At 49.6% G+C, this 21,469-nt stretch overlaps 1 protein-coding gene across 24 annotated transcripts in view; it reads left to right on the top strand.

Moving 5' to 3' along the window:
• The window catches only part of Tbc1d24 (TBC1 domain family, member 24), a 28,561-nt gene extending 13,085 nt beyond the window's left edge, over window positions 1-15,476 (top strand). Inside the window, exons 2-11 of one of the 24 annotated variants that reach the window (XR_015630295.1) lie at window positions 2,740-2,849; window positions 5,273-6,356; window positions 7,611-7,769; window positions 8,413-8,476; window positions 8,738-8,833; window positions 9,292-9,523; window positions 9,857-10,031; window positions 10,606-11,531; window positions 12,767-12,874; window positions 15,030-15,476. Coding sequence is in view for 3 of the 24 variants with exons in the window: in XM_087570185.1 (XP_087426311.1) it covers window positions 5,392-6,356; window positions 7,086-7,103; window positions 7,611-7,769; window positions 8,413-8,476; window positions 8,738-8,833; window positions 9,292-9,523; window positions 9,857-10,011 (1,689 nt within the window). In the remaining 21 variants the exon portion in view is untranslated. Of the gene's footprint in view, window positions 1-2,739; window positions 2,850-5,272; window positions 6,357-7,085; window positions 7,104-7,610; window positions 7,770-8,412; window positions 8,477-8,737; window positions 8,834-9,291; window positions 9,524-9,856; window positions 14,292-15,029 lie in introns of those variants that run through there. The other 23 variants (XR_015630294.1, XR_015630285.1, XR_015630286.1 and 20 more) reach the window with 23 other exon arrangements.
• Window positions 15,477-21,469: the final 5,993 nt, after the last annotated feature.

Here is a 21,469-nt window from a genome sequence, read left to right as displayed (position 1 = left end):
TTTTTTTTTTTCCAGAGCTGAGGACCAAACCCAGGGCCTTGTGCTTGCTAGGCAAGCGCTCTACCACTGAGCTAAATCCCCAATCCCTTCCCTTTTTTTAATTGATGTAGTTTTGATTTTATTTTATGTGTATGAGTGTTCTGCCTACATGTGTATTTGTGGAGCACCTGTGTGCTGATGACTTCATTTCCCCTGTGTCTCTTGTAATATGGGTGCTGGGAATCAAAGCCCCAGTCCTCTAGAAGGGCAGCCAATGTTCCCAGCCTCTGAGCCATCCGTCCAGCCTGTTTACGCATCCTTTTATCACACGATAAAAGCATCATGAACCCATCTTTAAAGATTCTTGAATTTTATCTTATGTGATCTGTATGAGTGCTTTGCCTGCATGTATGTACGTGCACCATATATATGCCTCTTGCCCTAAGGGGTCAGAAGAGGGTCTCAGATCCTCTGGAACCACAAGGCAGCTGAGCCCATATTATAGATGCCTGGAGAAACGCCTCATGTGGCCCTAGTAACATCCTGGGTCCCTTTGGGAAGGACATGAGGATCTCATATTGTTGGGTCTTGTTGCCTCAGGTTCGATCTGGTTCCAGCACATCCCTGGACCTCTTGTTACAGCACACAGCACTGTCTGTTTCCTCCTGAAGGAGCTCTCTGAGCAGTACCCCAGTACCTCTGTGACTTCTGCAGGTCTCAGTTTAGTGTTCAACTGGAGCAGGCTGGCCTATTCCGCTGAACTCCTGTTCTATTTATAAATGCTTTTATTCTGCTCCGAGGGAGCAGGTCCTTGTCACCCAGACAGAGTGGGCCTGTGGTGGCTCTGTAGTTTTTTAGCCCCAGGACCAAACACTACTGATGACTCGGACGTAGGAAACCGTGCAGTGTGGGCATGGCTGAGAGGAGACAGGCAGGTGGGCCCGTTGATTTCAGAGCACTGCAAGAGGAAGGAGGTGCTGGCCGGGCACCAGGACTGGTCCTGCTATACTAAAGGCTTTCCCACTGGGACACACAATGAAAATCAATTTAATATGATTATAACGCTTACATCCGTTTTGGGTTTCGATTGTAGTGCCAGATATTAAACTCAAGGCTTCAGTCATGGCTAAGGCCTAGAGCACTTAGCTACACCCTCAGCCCCAGAAAACCTTGTCTTAATTAGGGATGAATATGAAAAAAAGAACTGAACCCTACAAAGACTTATCAATGGGGGCTGAAGAGATGGCTTAGCAGTTAAGAGCACTTGCTGCTGCTCTTGCAGACGATGTGGCTTCCTTCCATGTACTCACATGATTGCTCAAGGCTGGCTGTAATCCTAGTTCCAGGGGATCCAATGTCTTTTTCTGGCCTCCACTGGCACCACACAATCGTGATCCTCTTTCAAACATGCAGGCAAACACTCATACACATAATAAGAATTAAGCCCTTTTCTTTTCTTTCCTTTTCTTTTCTTTTCTTTTTTTTCTTTTAAGACAGTGTGTCTCTAACTTTGGCTGTTATGGAACTCCCTATGTAGACCAGGCTTGCCTTGAACTCACAGAAATCCACCTGCCTCTGCCTCCCAAATGCTGGGATTAAGCATGAATCACCACACCTGCCCCCTTTTAAGTGGAAGGAAATTCCGTACCAGGGTATGGTGGTACGCAGCTGGAATTTCACGACTCTGGAGGTCGTGGTGAGATGATCACAGCCTTAAAGCCAGAATGTGCTGCAAAGTAAGACTGTCGTTTTACAAAAACCAGGCAGGAACAGGAGAGCTGGGTCAGTGTTTAGAGCATCGGCTGCTTCTGCAGAGCAACCAGGTAATTAAAAAACAAAGGCAGAGAGGTCACGATAGGGCTAGGGGACGATGAGGGAGGTGGAGCAGTTCTGGAGGCATTGGCTGTGAAAGCTGTGAAGGCACCTGGCACCACTGAAGCATCTTTTTGTTTGTTTGTGTTCTGTGTACATCTTTTGTCTGCACATATGTCTGTGCACCACATATAAGCCCAGTGCCTATGGAGGCCAGAAGTAGGGATCGGATCCCCTGGAGCTGGAGTTACAGATGGTTGTGAGCCACCATGTGGGTGCTGGGCACTGAACTCAGGTCCTCTGAAAGAGCAGCCAATGCTCTTAACCACTGAGACATCTCTCCAGCCCTGAAGTGGCTTAAAAGTGGTTAAAATGGAGACTGAGGAGATGGTTTGCAGATAAGGCGCTTCCTGTGCAGCATGAGGACTGAGTCCAGATCCCCAGAACCTGTATACAGCTGGACTCAGAAGCATGCATAGTAATGCCTGCCCTAAGGCAGCGGTAGGTGGATTGGCCGGAGACAGGAGAATCACATAAGCTCGTGGAGTTAGCCTGGTGTGTGCAGTAGTCTAGTAAGAGGCCGAAGGCAGGGACCAACACTCAAGTGTGTCTTCTGATCCTCAAGATGTATGCAGCGAGACACAGATTTTTTAAAAATGGTTAAAATGGTAGTTAGAATATATTTTACCAAACAGAGAAAAAGCATCAAATCCAGGTGTTTTCTTAGCTAGCCCCACACAGTGGGCATTACATTATAATTCTGCTGGGTGTGGTGTTATACGCCTTTAGTCCCAGCACTCTGCAGGCAGAGCTCGAGGACTGCCTGGTCTACAAGTGAGTTCCAGGACCACCAGGGCTATACAGAGAAACCGTGTCTTGATAAAAAATAAATAAATAAATAACATTCTTTTAATTCAGTAGCATTTTCTTTTTCTGTTTATTTTCAAGTCGAATTTTCTAGATGCAAGAGAAAGCAGAGCGGTTTGGACATTTACCAAAGCTCACGGAAGCGGACCCCTGTGGCATTGTTGGACCGCTCTACCATCTGGATCAGAAAGGTCAGGAGTACCCCCAGGGTATGTGGGGGGATATCAGGCTTATGTGCCCGGGACGGCAGCCTTTGGTGGAAGCTTCAGAACCCAAGTCAGTGGGCTATTAGAGCTGACTGCGCATGGTCTCCTAGTCCCCCTCACCCCTCCCTTTCCCCTCCACTGCCCTCTCCTCTTGTTTTCTCCCCACTCTCCTCCCTTTGTTTTCTTGCTGGAGGACAAAGCTAAGGCCTCGTGCATACTAGACAATATGTAGCTGCAACCTGCTCAGTTCATACACTGTCACTCGTATGTATGTACATGATTTCAGGACTGACCACTGGAGGTTTCAGGAAAACCAACTGGAGGGCTCTTCCCTGGGGAAAACTGTTTCTCCAACTCCCAGCATTCCTTAGTTGCCTGTATTTCTTTGTCTAAGACTAAGACTGATTTTTGTTTGTTTGTTTAGACAGGGTCTAACTATATAGCTAAGAATTCATTGTAGTAAACCAGGATGGGACTTAAACACCATGTCCTGCAAGATTTCTATCCATCCATCCATCCATCCATCCATCCATCCATTTATTTGATGTTTGAGACAGGGTTCCTCAGTGCAACAGAACTGGCTATCCTGAAACTTACTCTGTAGACCAGGCTGGCCTCAAACTCAGAAATCTGCCTATCTCTGCCTCCCAGGTATGGAATTAAAGGTGTGTGCTATCATCCCTCATTGCTTTTAATTTTCAAATGTATTTTATTTTATGTGTAAGGGTATTTGGCCTGCGTGCACATATGTGTACCATGTGTTTGTCTGGTGCCCACAGAGGTCAGAAGAGGGCATCAGATCCCCTGCATCTGAGGTTACCAGCTGTTGTGAGTCTCCTGACATGTGGGCTTGAAACGGAACTTAGATCCTCTACAAAAGCAGTCCATGCCCTTAACTACCGGGCCATCTCTCCAAAGCCTGTTTATCTGCTGTTGGGGTAGGGCTCACTGTGTAACTCAGCCTTGGATTTCCCGTGAAGCCCAGGCAGGGCTTGAGCTCATGATCTTGGTGATTCCTCTTCTCCAGAGTTCTGGTGTTTCAAGCATGAGTATCACACACATCCCGCTCACCCACTTCTCTTACGTGTGACTGGATCCCAGTGGCTGCCATGCAGTGAGATAGCATCTCCCCTAAGACTTCTGGCTGTAGTTTACTTGAAGCTAGAAAAGTCTGGTTTTGAAATTGTCCCTCAACACAGGCACTACAGAATTCAACCCCAGGCTCTGTTTCTTACTTGGCTTCTGCTGGAATTTACCTGTCTGGAGCTTAGCTTTTAGGCTGCTGGTCAGATGAAGACACAGCTGGTTTAGAACCTCTTCCTTTGGACTGGGCTGTGGCCCAGCGGCCCAGTCTGGCCTAGTATTGCATCCAGCATGGCAGTCAGAACACAAGGATGTCCTCAGCCCAGCTGATTGGAGCCTGACCGACAGGCTGAGAGCAAGCATCTCCCGGCAGGCTCCTCCTGTCTTTTGTTCCTTTTCAGACAGCCCCTAGGCTACGGTGGTCTAAGTGGTTCTTCCCAAGTAGAAAGCTGTTTGTAGCAAAATCAGGCTTTTTTTCTGTTAAATCTTTTTGAAGATTACTTTTAAAGATGGAGGTTGGGACTGGAACAGGCTCAGTGCTTAAAAGCACTGGCTGCTGTTCCAGAGGACTCGGATTCGATTCTCAGCACCGTATGGTTCACAACTGTCTGGAACTCTAGTCCCAGGAGATCTGACGCCCTCGTCTGGCTTCCTTGGGCACCAGGCATGTAATGGTGCACAGATACACATGCAGGCAAAGCACCCATACAGGTCAATAAAATAATCTTAAATGATTTATCATCAGGCACAGTGGCACATGACTTCGATCTCAGCACTGAGGAGGCAGAGGCAGGCAAATCTGTGTGAGTTCCAGGCCAGCCTGGTCTACAAAGAGAGTTCCAGGACAGCCCAGGCTACGATCCACGATCCTGTCTTAAAAACTCAAAAAAAGAAAGAAAAGAAAAGATTTATCCTGTGATTTTATGTATGAGTTTTTGTCTGCCACACATTAAGTGCGCCACACATAAAGGATGCTGGACCCCTTGGAACTGGAGTTATGGTGTTTAACTGCCTGAGCAGGTGCTGGGAGTTAGACTTAGGTCCTCTGGAAGAGCAGTAAGCACCCTTAACCACCCAGCCGGCTCTCCGGCCCACAGAGTCAGGCTTTCACAGCATTGCTGGGAACCTGTCCTCGGCTTCTTGTGGCTTGGAACATGCGGCCTCTCTGCATGAACTCTGTGAAAACAAGTTGTTCTCCAAAGTTAGCGATGACTTCTCCGAGCAATTATTTATCTTCCTAGTCCTTAGAAAAATGAAAACAAAAACCAAGTCCTTTAAAATGTGAACTTTCAATGCATTCACTAAAATTGTTTTCAATCCTGCAGGGTGTGTGGGATGACGGACTGGTTAACAGAAAACCCCCGAAGCCGGGGCTGCAGGGTTTAGCTGTTCTTTGTCCCCGCCCTGGCAGCCTGGGACCTGCCACCTAGGCACACGGGGCACCATGGACTCCCCAGGGTACAATTGCTTTGTGGATAAGGACAAGATGGACGCGTCCATCCAGGACCTGGGGCCAAAGGAGCTGAACTACACCGAGCTACAGGAGCTGAAGCAGCTGGCGCGGCAGGGTTACTGGGCTCAGAGCCACGCCCTGCGGGGGAAAGTGTACCAGCGTCTGATCCGGGACATCCCCTGCCGCACGGTCACACCCGACGCCAGCGTGTACAGCGACATCGTGGGGAAGATTGTGGGCAAGCACAGCAGCAGTAGCTTGCCCCTGCCTGAGTTTGTAGACAACACTCAGGTGCCCACCTACTGCCTGAACCCGCGGGGTGAGGGGGCCGTGCGCAAGATCCTCCTGTGCATCGCCAACCAGTTCCCCGACATCTCCTTCTGCCCTGCCCTGCCCGCGGTGGTGGCCTTGCTGCTACACTACAGCATTGACGAGGCCGAGTGCTTTGAAAAGGCCTGCCGCATCTTGTCCTGCAACGACCCCGGCAAGAAGCTCATTGACCAGAGCTTCCTGGCCTTCGAGTCTTCCTGTATGACGTTTGGAGACCTGGTGAACAAGTACTGCCAGGCAGCCCACAAACTGATGGTGGCCGTGTCAGAGGACGTTCTGCAGGTCTACTCTGACTGGCAGAGATGGCTCTTTGGGGAGCTGCCCCTCAACTACTTTGCCCGCGTTTTCGACGTCTTCCTTGTAGAAGGCTACAAGGTACTGTACCGAGTCGCTCTGGCCATCCTCAAGTTCTTCCACAAGGTGAGAGCAGGACAGCCCCTTGAGTCAGACAATGTAAAGCAAGACATCCGGATGTTTGTCAAGGACATTGCCAAGACAGTGTCCCCTGAGAAACTACTAGAGAAGGCCTTTGCCATCCGCCTGTTTTCCCGCAAGGAGATTCAGCTCTTGCAAATGGCCAATGAGAAAGCCCTGAGGCAGAAGGGTATTACTGTCAAACAGAAGAGGTAGGTAGACCCCAGGATTGTGTGCATGTGTGCCTGTGTGCGTGTGTGTGGCTGTGTGTGTGTGTGTGTGAAATGTGTGCCTGTGCCTGTGTGTATGTGTGTGAAATGTGTGCCTGTGTGCGTGTGCGTGTGTGTGTGCTCTGTGCCTGTGCTTTTGTGTGTGTGTGTGCCTGTATTTGTGTGTGTGTGTGTGTGTGTGTGTGTGTGTGTGTGTGTGCTGTGAGCATACTGCATCTGTGGAGTGGGTAGCTTTAGTAGAATGCATCCTTGAGTCTGAGCATCAGTCTGCTTCTAGCCTTCTGTCTGTCCACCTCCCCACATGTGGATACAAAGACATTAAAAGGCAAGAAGGGTTTTGCAGTTATGGCCTTAACAAGACAAGGAAGCTGGATATTACCAGAGGGTCAGAAGGTCCAGCAGTTTCCAGGCTGGCCTCCTAGAGGTCTCATCAGAACAGCTCTTGCTCTGCCCTTCCAGCTCATGCTCCACGGCTGGCATTCTTTTGGATGCTGATTGTGGCCTTCCTGTCCCTGGGAGCAGGGTTGGGAAGAGTCGTGGTATTTGACACTTGACACTGTAGGCTGCTGTAAACAAGGCTGGCTTCAGTATGGAGATCATTTTCTCCTGGGCCCAAAGGAAGGTGTGTCTAGGGATCGGTACCCACCACTAACCTCGCCTTGTCTGTTTTATTTTTCTTCTCCGTGTCCGTTGCTTCCTCCTGTTTCTCAGTGTCTCACTTTCTAAAAGGTAGGTCTGAAACTGTACCTCGATGCTTGCTTTCTCTGCCCTGCCTTTCTTCCAGCCAGCTCTGGCTCTATTGCTTGGTGTCTCCCAAGGCCTGTGTGGCTCTCATGGGCTGGCTTCTGCTTGCTGCTTTAGCCTATTGACACAGGCATCGTTGGTCTGTCTGTCTGTCTGTCCATCTTTATGCCCGTTACATGATCCGCTGGTGCCCGGCTGGCTCTGCAGCTTTGTCTTGCTGGAGGCTTACTTCATTTGTCCTGGTTTCTTAAAGAAAAAGGCTTTTGTCTTCCATACCTGCAGGCTGGGCACCCTCCCATTATCAGGTGGGAAGTGGGGCTTCTAGGAATAATGTCACCCCATTTCCACCTGGCGCCCAGAGCCAGGCTGCAAACCTGGGTAGGTGAGACATCCTTTCCAGGCCATGTACCGAATAAAGCCGCAGGGCTGCAGGGTGGGGTGCAGTCAGGACTGTGCTCACTGTGGGCTCTGACCCCTCCTCGCTCTTCCCAGGCAGTTTGTACACTTGGCTGTCCATGCAGAGAACTTCCGCTCAGAGATTGTCAGTGTGAAGGAGATGAGAGACATTTGGTCCTGGATCCCTGAGCGCTTCGCCCTCTGCCAACCCCTCCTGCTCTTCTCGTCGCTGCAGCATGGGTACAGCCTAAGCAGGTGAGGGGTCCCCAACACTCTGAGAGTCACATCCTGCACTCCGCTTCCAGGAAGTCACAGGGTGGCTGGAAATTAGCCTTTGAACTGGGACCCTCGTAAGGTCCTGCCTCATCCACTGAGGCCCAAGACTCAAGAGCCTCTCTTCCTAGCTTTCTGTCATTACCAGGCCTGTCGCCTGTGGAAGTCACTGCTGTGTGTACCGCAGCTCAGGGCTCTGTAGGCGTCGTGAAGGGGCTCTGTCTGTGTAAGCCCCTGGTGTGCTAATAGGGACACACTGCCCTCCATGGTAGCTCAGTCAAATCTCAAATGACAGTTCACAAACTCTTGACCACCCTCCCCCAACCTGAAGGCCCCGCCTACGTCCACACAAGCATTTGGCTTGACTGAGTTCTGTCCTCCTGCCCCTGGGAATGCCTGAGCACCACAGTGGCAAGCCTCACCTCCCTCACACATCCATGGTTGAGCTTTCCTGTCTCTCTGCCTCCTGCTTCTAGCACTTAGCTCTCTGGAGGGGAGTCACACTGTGTGCACTGAGGTGGCTGGAAAGGAGCTTAGCCCCCAGGCCTCTCTACCCTAGAGACTGATGGTTGGGAGGTCAGGGAGGGCGTGTAGAGGCGGTAGCTTGTGTGCTCTCTGCCCCCAGGTTCTATTTCCAGTGCGAAGGACATGAGCCCACACTCCTGCTCATCAAGACCACTCAAAAGGAGGTGAGGAGCCTGCTCACTGCGCTGGTGCCGAGTCCCGGTGTGGGTATGGCCCTGCGTGGAGCTTGAAAGCCACAGGGGAAGACAAAAGTGACCCAGAGGGTTCACTTCCCTGAACTCCGCCCTCTCCCACACCGTTTTCGCCCTCAGTGGTGGAAGAATGCAGGATACAGCAGTCCTGAGCTGAGGCTTGGTCACTCAGCACACCAGACAGGAGGTGCTGCTGGGGGCGGAAGGCACGGTCTCACCCAGTTCCCTCCTCAGGTTTGTGGGGCTTACCTGTCAACAGACTGGAGTGAGCGGAATAAGTTCGGAGGCAAGCTGAGCTTCTTTGGGACTGGAGAATGCTTTGTTTTTAGGGTGAGTTGGACTGAACATGGGGGTCCCTCTGGCCACTCCCTCCTGCCCCAAGTGTTCCCCTTCTCCCAGATATTCAGAGCATTTCAGTCTTCCTCCAAAGCTGAATGCAGGCCCAGTATCTGTAGTGGGCCAGGGAACTGACCCTGGGCTGTCACAGAGGCGGGCAGACATCACCAGGCCATATCCCTGGGCAACCCTGCACAGTCTTATTTCCTCTGTCCACTGCAGTGAATATCCTAAGGCACTCTCTTGTTTACTATGGGTTTTGCTGGTTAGACTGTGAGTACCCCAAGAGCTAGCAGGGCCTCATCTGCAATGTGACGTGCCATTGCCACAGTCCCCACTCGGACTCACTCACTAGAGTCATGGGATGGACATGGGCTGTAGCTCTGGAGTATGTGAGGTGGCCAGTGAGGTGTCACATGGCGGTGACTGTGACTGTCACCATCCCTCCCCAGCTGCAGCCGGAGGTGCAGCGCTATGAGTGGGTGGTCATCAAGCACCCAGAACTGACCAAGGCAGCATCCTTCAAGTCCTCAGAGGCTGCAGCCAATCCTTGCCTCATCAGCCACTCCGTCTCTTCAGACCCTGCCGACCGGCTCTCTCCTTTCCTGGCTGCCCGGCACTTCAACCTGCCCTCCAAGACCGAGTCCATGTTCATGGCTGGGGGCAACGACTGCCTCATCATTGGTGGGCACCTGTTTCCTTCACCCCAGTCTGGGTCCTACCCATGCTCGGAGGGGGTTTGTGGGCAGCTGAAGCCTCTGTGCCCGGTCCCTGTTGACTGGTAGCAGTAGACATCTCAGCAAAGGACCTGGGTTGTTTGTGGGTAGAGATAGGACCTAAGGGCTAGGAAGCATGCATTAGGTGGGGAGCCAGGCCCAGAGGAACCTCTGTCGTCTGGGGGGGGGGGGTCTATTTCCTGAGAGTGCTGCTTCGTAGACTCTCTGAGGACAGAAACGTTGGGTATCTAGGGAAGTGGTTGTTGGAGCAGAAAGGCATGGTCACCTGCGCATCCCACAGGGGGAGGAGGTGGCCAAGCACTCTACATCGATGGGGATCTGAACCGAGGGCGCACCGGACACTGTGACACGTTCAACAACCAGCCCCTGTGCTCGGAGAGCTTCCTCATCGCGGCCGTGGAGGCTTGGGGCTTCCAAGACCCCGACACCCAGTGACTGACGGGCCCGCGCTGATGGTGACTGAGCCATGTTGTGGGGTGATGGGGCGGAGGCCCAGCTGCCTCTTCAGGGAGCAGGGAGTGAGTGAGACACCCCCCCCCCCGAAAGTGGAAAGGTTTGCTGTGCAGTGGGGCTGTCACAGTCTCCCAAGCCAGGCCTGGCCCCGGCTTGGACCAGTTGCCCTCAACCTTCCACTTAGGTTAGGACCCCTAAGCCCTCCTGCTTCTGAGCTCAAGGGCTGTTGAACCCTCAGCCCTTTGTAGCATCTGTGCAAGAGACACCTCTGCCCTACCCAGGGCCCTGGCTCTGCCAGGTGTCCTGTACCCACGATTGCCAAGGCTCCTTGCCTCTGAACCCCAGTCCCTTATAGGGAAAGGGCAAACGAATCTTCTTGCCAAATGTGGGCCTGTGGTGCCCCCTGCTGGTGCTCTAACGCTGCAGCTCCGCTGTCCCTCTGAGGCCCCCCCCCCCCCCCCCCCCCCGGGCTACATTTGCTGCTGCTCTAGGATGGGATTGGGGAGAGCAGGAATCGTGAGCGCTGCAGAAGGGATGAGGGCTGGAGAACTGTCTTTTGTCTTTGTGTTTCTGCAGAGCCTGAAGCTCTTGCTGCACCTCACTGCGAGTCCACACCTGAAGGTGGCCTCCGGAGAGACTTTCTTTGACCAGCTTGACCAGTCAGCTCCATTTCCAGAGTTCTTCTCAGAACTGACTAGACTCAGTGAGGCCTTTGCCTCTTGTCCTTGTGGCCTCTTTGAAGTTCTGTAGTCTTAGTGACTCTTGTGCTTCCTTCCCTGTCATGATAGTGACTGAGGCCCACACAGCATGGCATGCTTGTCCCTGTCCAGCTTCCCGCCTTCTCCCCAGACCCTGCGCTTCTCTGGAACTACTCACACAGCATCTGATACACCCTTGTGCCCCCGTCCCTCAGCTCTCGCTATGGCTGACCACGTACCATATCTTCTGTGTGCTATCCCTGCTCCCATTATGACCTCTAGGTCTCTGGATGTCTGTGCTCCCTGAGCCCTGTACCAGCCTGGTACACAGTAGATGCCAAGAGAGGTGCTGCCTCGAGGTATAGCAAGCTCCACTTCCCCGTGACCTCCCTCAGCTGGTCCTGAGGGTCCACAGAGGAAGAGAGCAGCAGTGGCCCAAATGGCTGTGCTGGGGCCTAGAAGTCTGGATCACAAGGCCAGGTGCCCAGTTCCCACATGACTGTCTGTCACGCCTGAGAGTCAGCCTGTGTCACGCCGGTCCTTGTCTCCACTCTGAGAGTCACTTTTGCTGGGGAAGGTTCATCCTTCCCTGTTCCATCCATCGGCTCACATCAGCTCTCAGCGGGGCCACAGCAGCAGAAGAGGCAGGGCAGGAAGGAGCCTCATCTAACTTGTGCTACCTGGTAAACACCTAGAACTTTGGATTCCGCACAGTGGACCAGTTCCTCCACCATGCTGGCTTCCAGGATGGGTTGGCGTGACTACAGAGGGAAGAGAACTGCTGTTCCTCACCTCCACAGAATGGTGTAAGCCTCAGCGCCCATCCCCCCTGAGCCCACTGCCCAGGCCTATACCTCCAGCTTTGGTGTTTTTTAACACCATCTTGATTTTTGGTTATTGTTGTTTCTGGCAAGACCTTACTAGGTGGCTTAGCTATCCTGGAACTCCCTATGTGACCCAGGCTAGCCTGCTAATTGCTATGTAGCCTAGGTTGGCCTCAAAAATCATGGTCTCCCTTAGCCTCCTAAGTGCTGGGCTTCTAGGTGTCAGGCCCAGCTTTGCACTTTGCTGTTGCGCTGACTCTGGGTTCTGAGGTGGGCTCCAACCAGAAGGCCCCCAGGACATTCCCCGGCTGTGCCGTCATGCTGCTCACCCATGCATTACCACGGAGACTCACCCTTTCAGAAGCAATGAAGTTAACTAACTAACGGGAGTATGTGCAGGGCTCTGCAGGGCTCCTGACTGAGTGGAGGATCTCCTGCTCTGTGTGGCCCCACTGGCAGTCTCAGGGGTCTAGCCCTAGGAGACTGATGGATGCTATGCTTAGTGCTGATTACATCATAAGCAAAGTTCTTAGCTTTTTGCCCACAACATACTCAGTTCTTTAAATTTAATGTCCTTTATTATTGACTTTTCTACCAAAAGGCGTATGGTTTTCTTTATATTTTTATTCTTATCACTGTTCTTATCTGATACTAAGTGTTCTCACTTAGTATTTATTTTATTAATGTTTTCTATTATTTATTAGCTTTTGATGTTAAAAAAGCAAGCCAAAACGTGATGGCATTGAACAAGAAGTTATATTTTAGCAGCATTTAAACATTTGTTTTTAAAACAAATACCGAATCTAATTTAAGCCCGCTCACTAAACTAAGTAAGTTTGTTAAGATGTACAATATGCCTTTGGGGCCTCAGAAAATCAGTTCGAACTTTGGTTTAGTTTGTGAGTTTCATGCAGCTCAGGCTAGCCTTGAACTAACTGCAGCTGAAGCTGTTCTTGAATTCAGCTTCCTGCTTCCTGCTTCTGTCCTCTATGTATTTGGTGTGCCACTGTGCCTGGTGATAATCAGCTCATTTTTAAAGTAACTTATGATACGACACTAGGTGTTTGCATTTTAAGAATATATATATATGTATGTATATAAATGTATGTGTGTATATATACATATATACATATGTACATATATACATATACATGCATGTACATATACATATATATGTATATATATATAAAATTTTTGTTGTTTTTGTTTTTCAAGACAGGGTTTCTCTTTGCAGCCCTGGCTGTTCTGGAACTGCCTGTAGACCAGGCTGGCCTCTGACTCACACATGCACCTGCCTCTGCCTCTCGAGTGGTGGGATTAAAGGTATGCGCTACTACCATCCAACCTAATTTCTCTATTTTAATTATTAAACTAAAATTACTATTTAATTTTTCCTATTTTTGTAAGCTGCCTGCTTTTATTTTTCCAATTTATCAGAGAAGTTTGTTTTAGGGCATTCTGGATTTCTGATCTTTAAATGTCTTTTACCCACTTCCTGAGTTCATAGAGGTTTTCTGTCCTCCTTAAATATTTTATATTGACAATTTATGGTTTATGCCCCCCTTTTTTCTTGAGATGCTAAGGATTGAACCTAGGTCGGTCTACGTGTTAGGCAAGTTCTCTATCACCAAGCCGATTTTCAGTTTACATCAGAATTCCTGAGGTGGAAGTTTTCATAGACTCTCATTCATTTGTCCGCTGTAAACATAAAAAACAACTGGCTTAGTGGTAGACCTTCAATCCCAGAACTCAGAAGGTAGAGGTAGGTGGATCTCAGTGAGTTTGAAGCCGTCCTGTTCCATGTAACAGGTTTCAGACCAGCCAGGGCTACATAATGAGACCTTGTCTTAAAAAATACACACACACACACACACACACACACACACACACACACACACACACACACAAACACAGACACAAACACAGACACACACACACACACACACACACACACACACACATATATATATATATATATATATATATATATATATATATATATATATGGGGTGGGGTGGAGAGAAGGCTCAGGAGTTAGCGCACTGGGTCTTCCAGAGACACAAGTTCACTTTTCAGTTCATCATCTATATAATGGCTCACAACTATCTCTAACTCACTTCCTGGGGATTTAGGTTCTTTCTTGGCCTCTGTGGGCGCTGTGCCAATGTAGCATACAGACACAGTCAAAACACTCATACACGTAAAGTAAAAATGAAGGAAAAGATAAACCTGAAATTATTGTGGTGCAGTGCCCCTGACTGGACCACAGGCCTTGTTGTTCTACTGGACAGGAATACATGAAGTTTTACAGAGACCTGCTCTCATCCTCACTAAATCTAAAAAGTTGTAGAACTCAAAAAACTACTAGTTTTGTTTCTAAGCCACCATTGAGGTTGAAGTTCTGTAGAAACTACCTCAGAGAGAGCTGGCTCCTCCGTAGCTCTCTTCAGGTTTATGTGGCAAAGTTATCATGTCAAGCAAGAGTGTCAAACAGGCCTTACACTTCTTTCCCCACAGTATTTACTTCAGGCCAGAAAGCATGTGAAGTGTAAAAGATAATTTTGGTATTAAGATTTGTACCTGGGGCTGGAGAGATGGCTCAGTAGTTAAGAGCTCTTCCAGAGGCCTTGAGTTCAAATCCCAGCAACCACATGGTGGCTCACAACCCTCTGTAATGGATCTGACACCCTCTTCTGGTGTGTCGGAAGACAGTGACAGTGTACTTATACATATTAAATAAATCTTTAAAAAAAAAAAAGATTCGTACCTGGGCCTGGTGTGTGTCTAATGTCCCAGCAAATGGATGGTGGAGACAGATCAAATCGTCTCAGCTACAAGACAAGTTCAAGCTATGGCTGCAGGAGAGCCTCCTCTCATACAAATGGAGCTTTTCATGGCTTCCCTTGTTACATTGATCTCTGATTGTGCTGCGGCCTTAGGTGCAGTATCTCATGGTTACATTGTTACAGACAAAAGGATCTGCAAGGAAGTGTGTGGGTACTGTATCTAGGACTAAGGAAGCAGCCAGTGGACACACGGACAGGCTGATGACCTGTGACACGTCAGGAACCAAACAAACAAAAGGTTTCTGTAGACTTCGGCACCCATTGGTCGGTGGCTTGTCTGCTCTGCAGCTGCTGCCTGGCCCTGTTTCCTGTGTGAAGGGGCCAGAGCACCTCTGCTGTGCATCACACCACAGCATCGGGCCTGTGCCCAGGAGCTTCTATGCTGAGCTCAGTGGCTCATAAGAGCACTGGCTGAGTGCTGCATGCCTGAGTTCCAGTGCTCAAGAGGCAAAGGCTGGTGGATCTCTAAGTTCGAAGCCAGTCTGGTCTACAGAGAGAGTTTGAGGACAGCCAGGGCTACACAGAGAAACCCTGTCTCTGGGGTGGGGTGGAGTGGCATTGTCTGCTTGGCCAGATAATCCAGGTTTGATTTCCAACACCTAACTGTGGTTCACAACCATCCCTTACTTCAGTTCCAGGGAACCTGACACCCTCTTCTGGACTGGCTGAGCACTGCACGCAAGTGGTGCACAGACAGGCACGCAGGCAAAACCACCACACACATAAAATAGAAATAAAGGCTTTTGAAAAGTTCGTAAGCTGAAGACTGAAGGGGAAGAAGTTCCCAGGAGGCTGAGGCGCGCAGATTGTAAGCGTGAGGCTGGTCTGACTTAACAGGGAGTTTCAGGCTAGCCTAGCTTACATATCGAGACCTTATCTTTAAAAAGACAAACAACAGAAAACAACGTGGTCCCCAACTTACCGTGCGGAGTGTTCAGATCAGTAGCCAACATACTCACGCTTACAAAGCAAACGTGTGGATTTGCAGTGGAATTCAACTTTGTGATGTGAAAATACGTGATTTGGTGACGTTTGGTTAGTGTTAATGTGACTCCTGAATAAAATCAGTAACTGACGAAGAGGTATCCTTGTGCATCTGTGCCGTGAGAGTGCAGGGTGGGAGGTCCCTGTCACCCTCTTGCAGGATATATGTACTGTTCATCTCTTGAGAAGGGGCACAGGCTAAGGATCCGACAGAGCTAAAGCTTGCACCAGCCCACCACAGCTATGACGAGGAGACTCCGCAGAAGCAAGTGTATACTCTGCTGGGCTTGCACTGCCAGCCACAGTAACCTGCTTCCTGACCCTGCTTTCGGCCTCTTGGTCCTCACACCTTGTCATTTGGAGGAAGTGGAGAAGGACCACTTTCAGGAATCATCGTCCACTGTCTCCAGTCATCTTGGTTCCTGTGAAACAAAATTCAGTGTCAAAAGGCAAACGCACATCTCTCATTCCAAAGGACACCATTTTACTTGGACATTTGCATAAGTCGATATTAACATCTTTCCTCATTAGATGTTAGATTATTAGTATCTAAAGTATTAATATCTAAAGTATTAGATGGTCATATACTTTTTAAAGATGTATTGTGTTATGACCCCAGACTTTTTTTACTTTTTTGCTTGAGACAGTGTGTTCTAAGGTACCCAGGCTGTCCTTCAGCTCACTGCGTAGCCCAGACTTGCACTAATAGCCCATCCAAGAAGGTGTAGGCCTATACCAGCAGGCCTAGCAGAACATTTTTCTTTGAACTCTACACAAATGTCAACTGCTCTGCCTAGTGACCATGCCTGCTTCTCCATGAAACAGCGGCAGCCAACTTCTCTAGTTCTCTTCCTCGGGTTGGCAACAAGGGTGACTATGATGGGAGGCAGTCTGCTCCTCTGCTGTGTCTTAGTTCAAGGGCTTTCCTGCTGTGTTCCAGGTTACTTCAGAGGATACTGGGAGACCTAGCCTAGTTTGTGAAGTCCTTGTCTCCTAGGCCAGCAGGGACTTGACCCCAGGACTACGCCAGCATAGTTACGCTGAGTTCTGTTTTCTGTAGTTCTTCACATGAATCCAGAACCACTGTTTCTGGGCTTCTGCCTGGGCTGTTTACTACTGCTCAAGCCCCTTCTGGAGACTGGACTCTGTTGTAGATCCTAAAATGCTCTGCTGTCTTCCTGCTGTCCACCCTCCAGGGCAGGAATGCTGAACACTGCAGAGTTAACAGCTGGTATGGTACAGGGCTTCTCCAAGGTTTGTCCTGCACCGCCGGCATTCCCTAAAATAGCTCTCTCCTCTTACTGTCACTGCTCAGAACCATCCTGTGGTTGGTATCAGGACCTCGACAAACACAGGATGCACACCTATAAGTTTAGGACTTGGGAGTTAGAAGCCAGAGGATCAGGAGTTCAAGGCCAGTCTAGGCTACATTAAGCCTCCCACAGACATACACAAAGAAAACCAGATTGTATCTTTTTCCTGTTTTAAACATTTTCATCTTTTTTTTCTTTTTTGTTTTTCAAGACAAGGTTTCTTTGTATAGTCCTGGCTGTCCTGAACTCACTCTGTTGATCAGGCTGACCTCAAACTCAGGGATCCGCCTGTCTTTACTACCAGGCATGGAATTAAAGGCATGCTCCACCACACCCAACAACCTTTTCGGTTTTTTTCTTTTCTTTCTTTTTTTTTAATGGTTCCACGTGGAAAGGTTTAATAAGAGTAGAAGAGGAGAGGAGTAAAGGCCGGCCATGAGCACGTGGAGGGAAGGGGGAAGGGGAACAGTGAGAGAAGGGACAAAGAGGAAGAGGGCAAGAGCAAGAGGCCAGAGCCCTTTTCCTCTTTTAAGACTTAATTTAGGGATGGGCTTTTCCTGGGCCCTCATGGTGGAGCCCCAGATACTCCTTCCTGGGTACACACCCCTTTATCTAACAAACCCATTATTTGTTCGGGGCCATGTATGCTCCCACAGCAGGCTCCCAGCTGATCTTTGCTTTCCTGATACTCAGTGTCTTCCTGCTGCCAGGTGGAGAAACGTAGGGTCAAAGGCAGATGGGCCATGCACACTGAGGGGTCAGTCAACGCCTGACAACCAGCTTCCAGAGCCAAGGTTACAGTAAACTAACTACGCCGGGAGCCTCCTGTGCCCCTGGTGGCAGCTGCCTCAGTGCCTGCCTGTTCAGCTTCAGAGTTAAGAACCAGTCAGAACACTTGCACTCTTGAAGTTAGGAATTTTTGCTAGAAGAGAAGGGTTTCTCTGTCTCTAGACCAGTTCTATAGCTGCCTGCCTTGAAAATATGTATCTAGTGTGTCTCTTGTGGTCTGATATGGAGGAACAGTGGAAACGGTGGAGATTTGCAAACCATGTGATAGTCAAACTGTGTCAAGGAGCAGCAAGTGACAGATTCTGTGTTGTGAGCCACCATGTGGTTGCTGGGAATTGAACTCAGGACCTCTGGAAGAGCAGTCAGTGCTCTTAACCGCTGAGCCATCTCTCCAGCCAGATTCTGTGTTTATAGGACTTTATTAGGTTTTATTTTATTCTAGACAAGGTCTCCACATGTAGCTCTGGCTCTCCTGGAACTTGCTATATAGATCAGGCTGACCTTGAACTCATAGAGATCCTTTTACCCCTTAGTTCTGGATGCTGGGGTTAAAGAGTGTGTCCCCACAAGCAGCAGTGGTTTCTACTCTGCTGTTTTTGTTTTTATTTATGTGGATGACCACCTGCACATATGCATGTGCATCATTGGACCAGAGGATGGCGTTAGACTCCCTATAACAAGTTACAAGACAGCTATGAGCTGTCATGTGGATACCGGGACTAAAACCCAGGTCCTCTGCAGGAGCGGCAAGTGCTCTTAACCATTCAGCCTTCTCTCCAGGCCTCCCTGTCTTTATTTCTTTGGTCCTTATTCCATAGGTATTTATTTCTGGTGCTATGAATTAAATCCAGGACCCTTTGTATGCCACACACTCTACCATCAAGCAATACTCCCCTCTGCCCTCCAGTGGCTACCTGATTTAATGCTTTTAGATAAGATCTGTCTGTATCTCCCAGGCTAGCCTCAAGATCTCCTTCATCCTGTTCAGCCTCTTAAATCCCGGGATTGCAGATGTCCACTGCCCTGCATGGCTCGACTTTTTTTTTTTTTGTTTTTAGTTAAAAAACAAACTAGCTGTATTTAATCACGTTCCGTTTTCCAAAATAGTGCAGTTATCTACGCTGTTTAATGTCTCCACCAGCCATGTCTGGGCCACATGTGGTTCTGTCTCACCTGAGTAAGAGCGAGGTGCCATCACTATATAGTCTTGTCTGTCCGTGTCCTTGCATTCCTCTCCCTCCACCCCCATGCCTTTGTGGTGGATTGGAAGGAGGCTGTTGGCAAGGCTCCTCCCAGGACACACAGTTCTTGATGTTCCTGTAAAGACTACTGTGTCTCCCTCCCCCTCCTCTCCCTTCCCTTCCTTTCCCTCCCCCTCCCCTTGTTCCTCCTATTTTTTCTTTTTTCCTTTGCCCCACCCCTTTTTTGTTTGGAGACAGTACAATGTGACCCAGGCTGGCCTTGAACTTAACAGTCTTTCTGCTCCAGCATCCAAGGTGCAGAGTTGACAGCTGTGTGCTACCAAGCCTAGTCAGTCTTTCTTTGCAATAGCTTTCCGGGGATAAGTTCATCATTCCAGTTTAAGGTTGTTTGGGATGTTATTATTCTTGGTGCCTTCTTCTCTGCCTCCTCTGTAGGGCCTTTAGAAAGTGCCATTGGCTGTCTAAGGAGCCCAGCTTCTATCTCTGTCCCTTTCCTTACGGGTTTCTGACATGCATTCCCAAATCCCCTCCCCTCTCCATGTCTGGAAATCCCCACTGACAGTGACAGGCCAGAACTCATGACCTATGATTGCATGCCAAGGGGGAAGTAACGGTGAAGGAGAAGGTAGGGATGCACCCCTGTGGTATCTTTCCTACAGTCCACTCAGAGTAAAAGCCCTGCACAGTGCCTGGAATATCCATCGGGGCAGGAGGTATGGAATGAAGTGAGAGATCGTGGCTGACTGGTACTTCAGCCCACGATCCCAGGCCCTAGACCAGAATCTTAATTCCATCACTTGCTAGCTGCTGACCAGAGAAAGGCTCTTACTCTTTCTAGGTTTGTTTCACTAACCACCGAATAAGAGTAGTTGTGACAGTCACCTCAAATGCCTCAGCACAGGTCCTGACATATTGGTAGGTGTTTAGCTCTGTTACCTAAATTGGCCAGATCTGGATACCCTACTTGGTGTCTGGAGGAAAAAAAAAAGTCAAACAACCTTCAATGCAAGGGTCTGGGGGCGGTATTTAGGGGAGGGAGAGGAGAAACATGGGGGGTGGCAGGAGGACTTCCTGTAGGAAAATGGCTTCTGAGTAGTAAGTAAGGAGACCAGGGAATTGGTGCAGAGCATAGGAGTCCGCAAAGGGATGCACACAGAAGGGCCCAGCACGTGATTAAGGAGCAAAGAATTGTGAAATATTAAGTGCTGATTAGGAAAAAAAAAAAACATAGGGACTACAGAATGCTTACTGCTCTTGGAGAGGACTTCTGTTCAATTCCTAGCACCTACCTGATATCTCACAACCATCTTAACTCCAGCTCCAGGGAATCGTCTGACTTCTTCAGGCTCTAGGCACACAGGGGAAAGGGGGAGAGGGAGGAAGCACTGGAGATAGCAGTCCTAGGCCCTGTCAGCATGCTGGTTTAGAAGGGAAGTGTGACCTTGGCAAGGACAAGGAGCTAGAGAGGGGCGTGGTGAAGACTTGGGGTCAAGAGTGAAGATTCCTCTTTTCAAACGTCAGAATGGAGCAAGAGGTGGGTGGAGGAAGTGCTGTAGCTGCTCTCTGTAGCCTCTTCTCTGGAAAAAGTCACATAGGCTCTTCCATGGGCAAGTTTAAAGTGTGGTAGACCCGGTTCAGCCAAGGTGAGAAGGGGGACAGTTTTCTGCTGTGAAAAGTAGGACTGAGAATGTAGTAGGATGGGACGGTGTCTCCATTGCCTACATGGAGAGGTTGAGGTATTAGCCCCGAGACCACTTGGAGAGATCTCTGTTCTTAGAATGAGAGTTTGAGCCTCTAGGGAGGTCTAGGCCAGGTAGTGGCTGCTCAGGGCTATTTCGAGGGAAGGATAAAGGAAACTAGGCAGTCTGAGTTGATAAGCAGAGGGAAGGCAGGCACTTGGGGTGCATAGGCTGCCACAAGGGTATCAGGAGGGCAGAGGCAGCCTTAGCCACGTCATTGCTAGGGAAACCAGTCCTCCATCCCGGTCTAGAAAGGAGGCCCTGCACGTATGGGCCTTGCATGGGGGCTGGAAGGACAAGTAAGTCTTTCTGAGACTTTCTGGGTTACCTTTCACAGTTGTCAATACTGACAGGCCATCACGCAGGGTGCCCTTAAGCCCAGCACTCAAGAGGCAGACACAGTACTGATATACATGGCAAATTCCAGTCACAGTGAGACCCTTTCTCAAAAAGAAAATAGGAAAAATAAATAGAAAAACAGTTAAGCCCACGTCTTCGTGGGCAGACAACCTTCAACTAATATCAGGGTCCCTATGCAGGAGGAGATGGTCAAGTGAGGGTTACACACACACACAGAATCAAAGGGAAGATGGTGGGCCTGAATTTGCAGAAGCCTAGTTATGGAAGGTGACTAAAAAACACCTAGGGTTGAAGCCCGGCGGGGTGGGGCGTGGTATTCCTGGGGGCTGGCGGAGACAGCGAAGATCAACATGAGGGATCTCTTCTGTTCTAGGGTTCTGCAGTGCTGCTAAATGCCACTACTTTAACCTGAGTCTCATGCTGCAGGAGTGCCTGAGGTTTGTGAGCAGGGAACACAGGGAAAAGGAACACCGGTACTCGAACACCGGTGAGCTCCGCGCAGCCGCAGAGAAGGCGGGCTATCATTCGCTCCACCCTGTATGCTAATATGGAGCGCTACGGCCCCGCCCCTGGGGCCGATGGGCCCAAAAAGGTAGGGTTCGAGAAGACGTCTGCATGGAGCAGTGGACCAGTGAAGACCCAGGCAAGGCCGAACGTTGGGCCCCGGGCCCCGGGGGCGGGTAGC

This window comes from Rattus norvegicus, chromosome 10 (assembly GCF_021556685.1).
Source record: "Rattus norvegicus strain SHRSP/BbbUtx chromosome 10, alternate assembly SHRSP_T2T, whole genome shotgun sequence".
Classification (NCBI taxonomy): Eukaryota; Metazoa; Chordata; class Mammalia; order Rodentia; family Muridae; genus Rattus; species Rattus norvegicus.
This window is presented reverse-complemented; position numbering and strand designations above follow the sequence as displayed.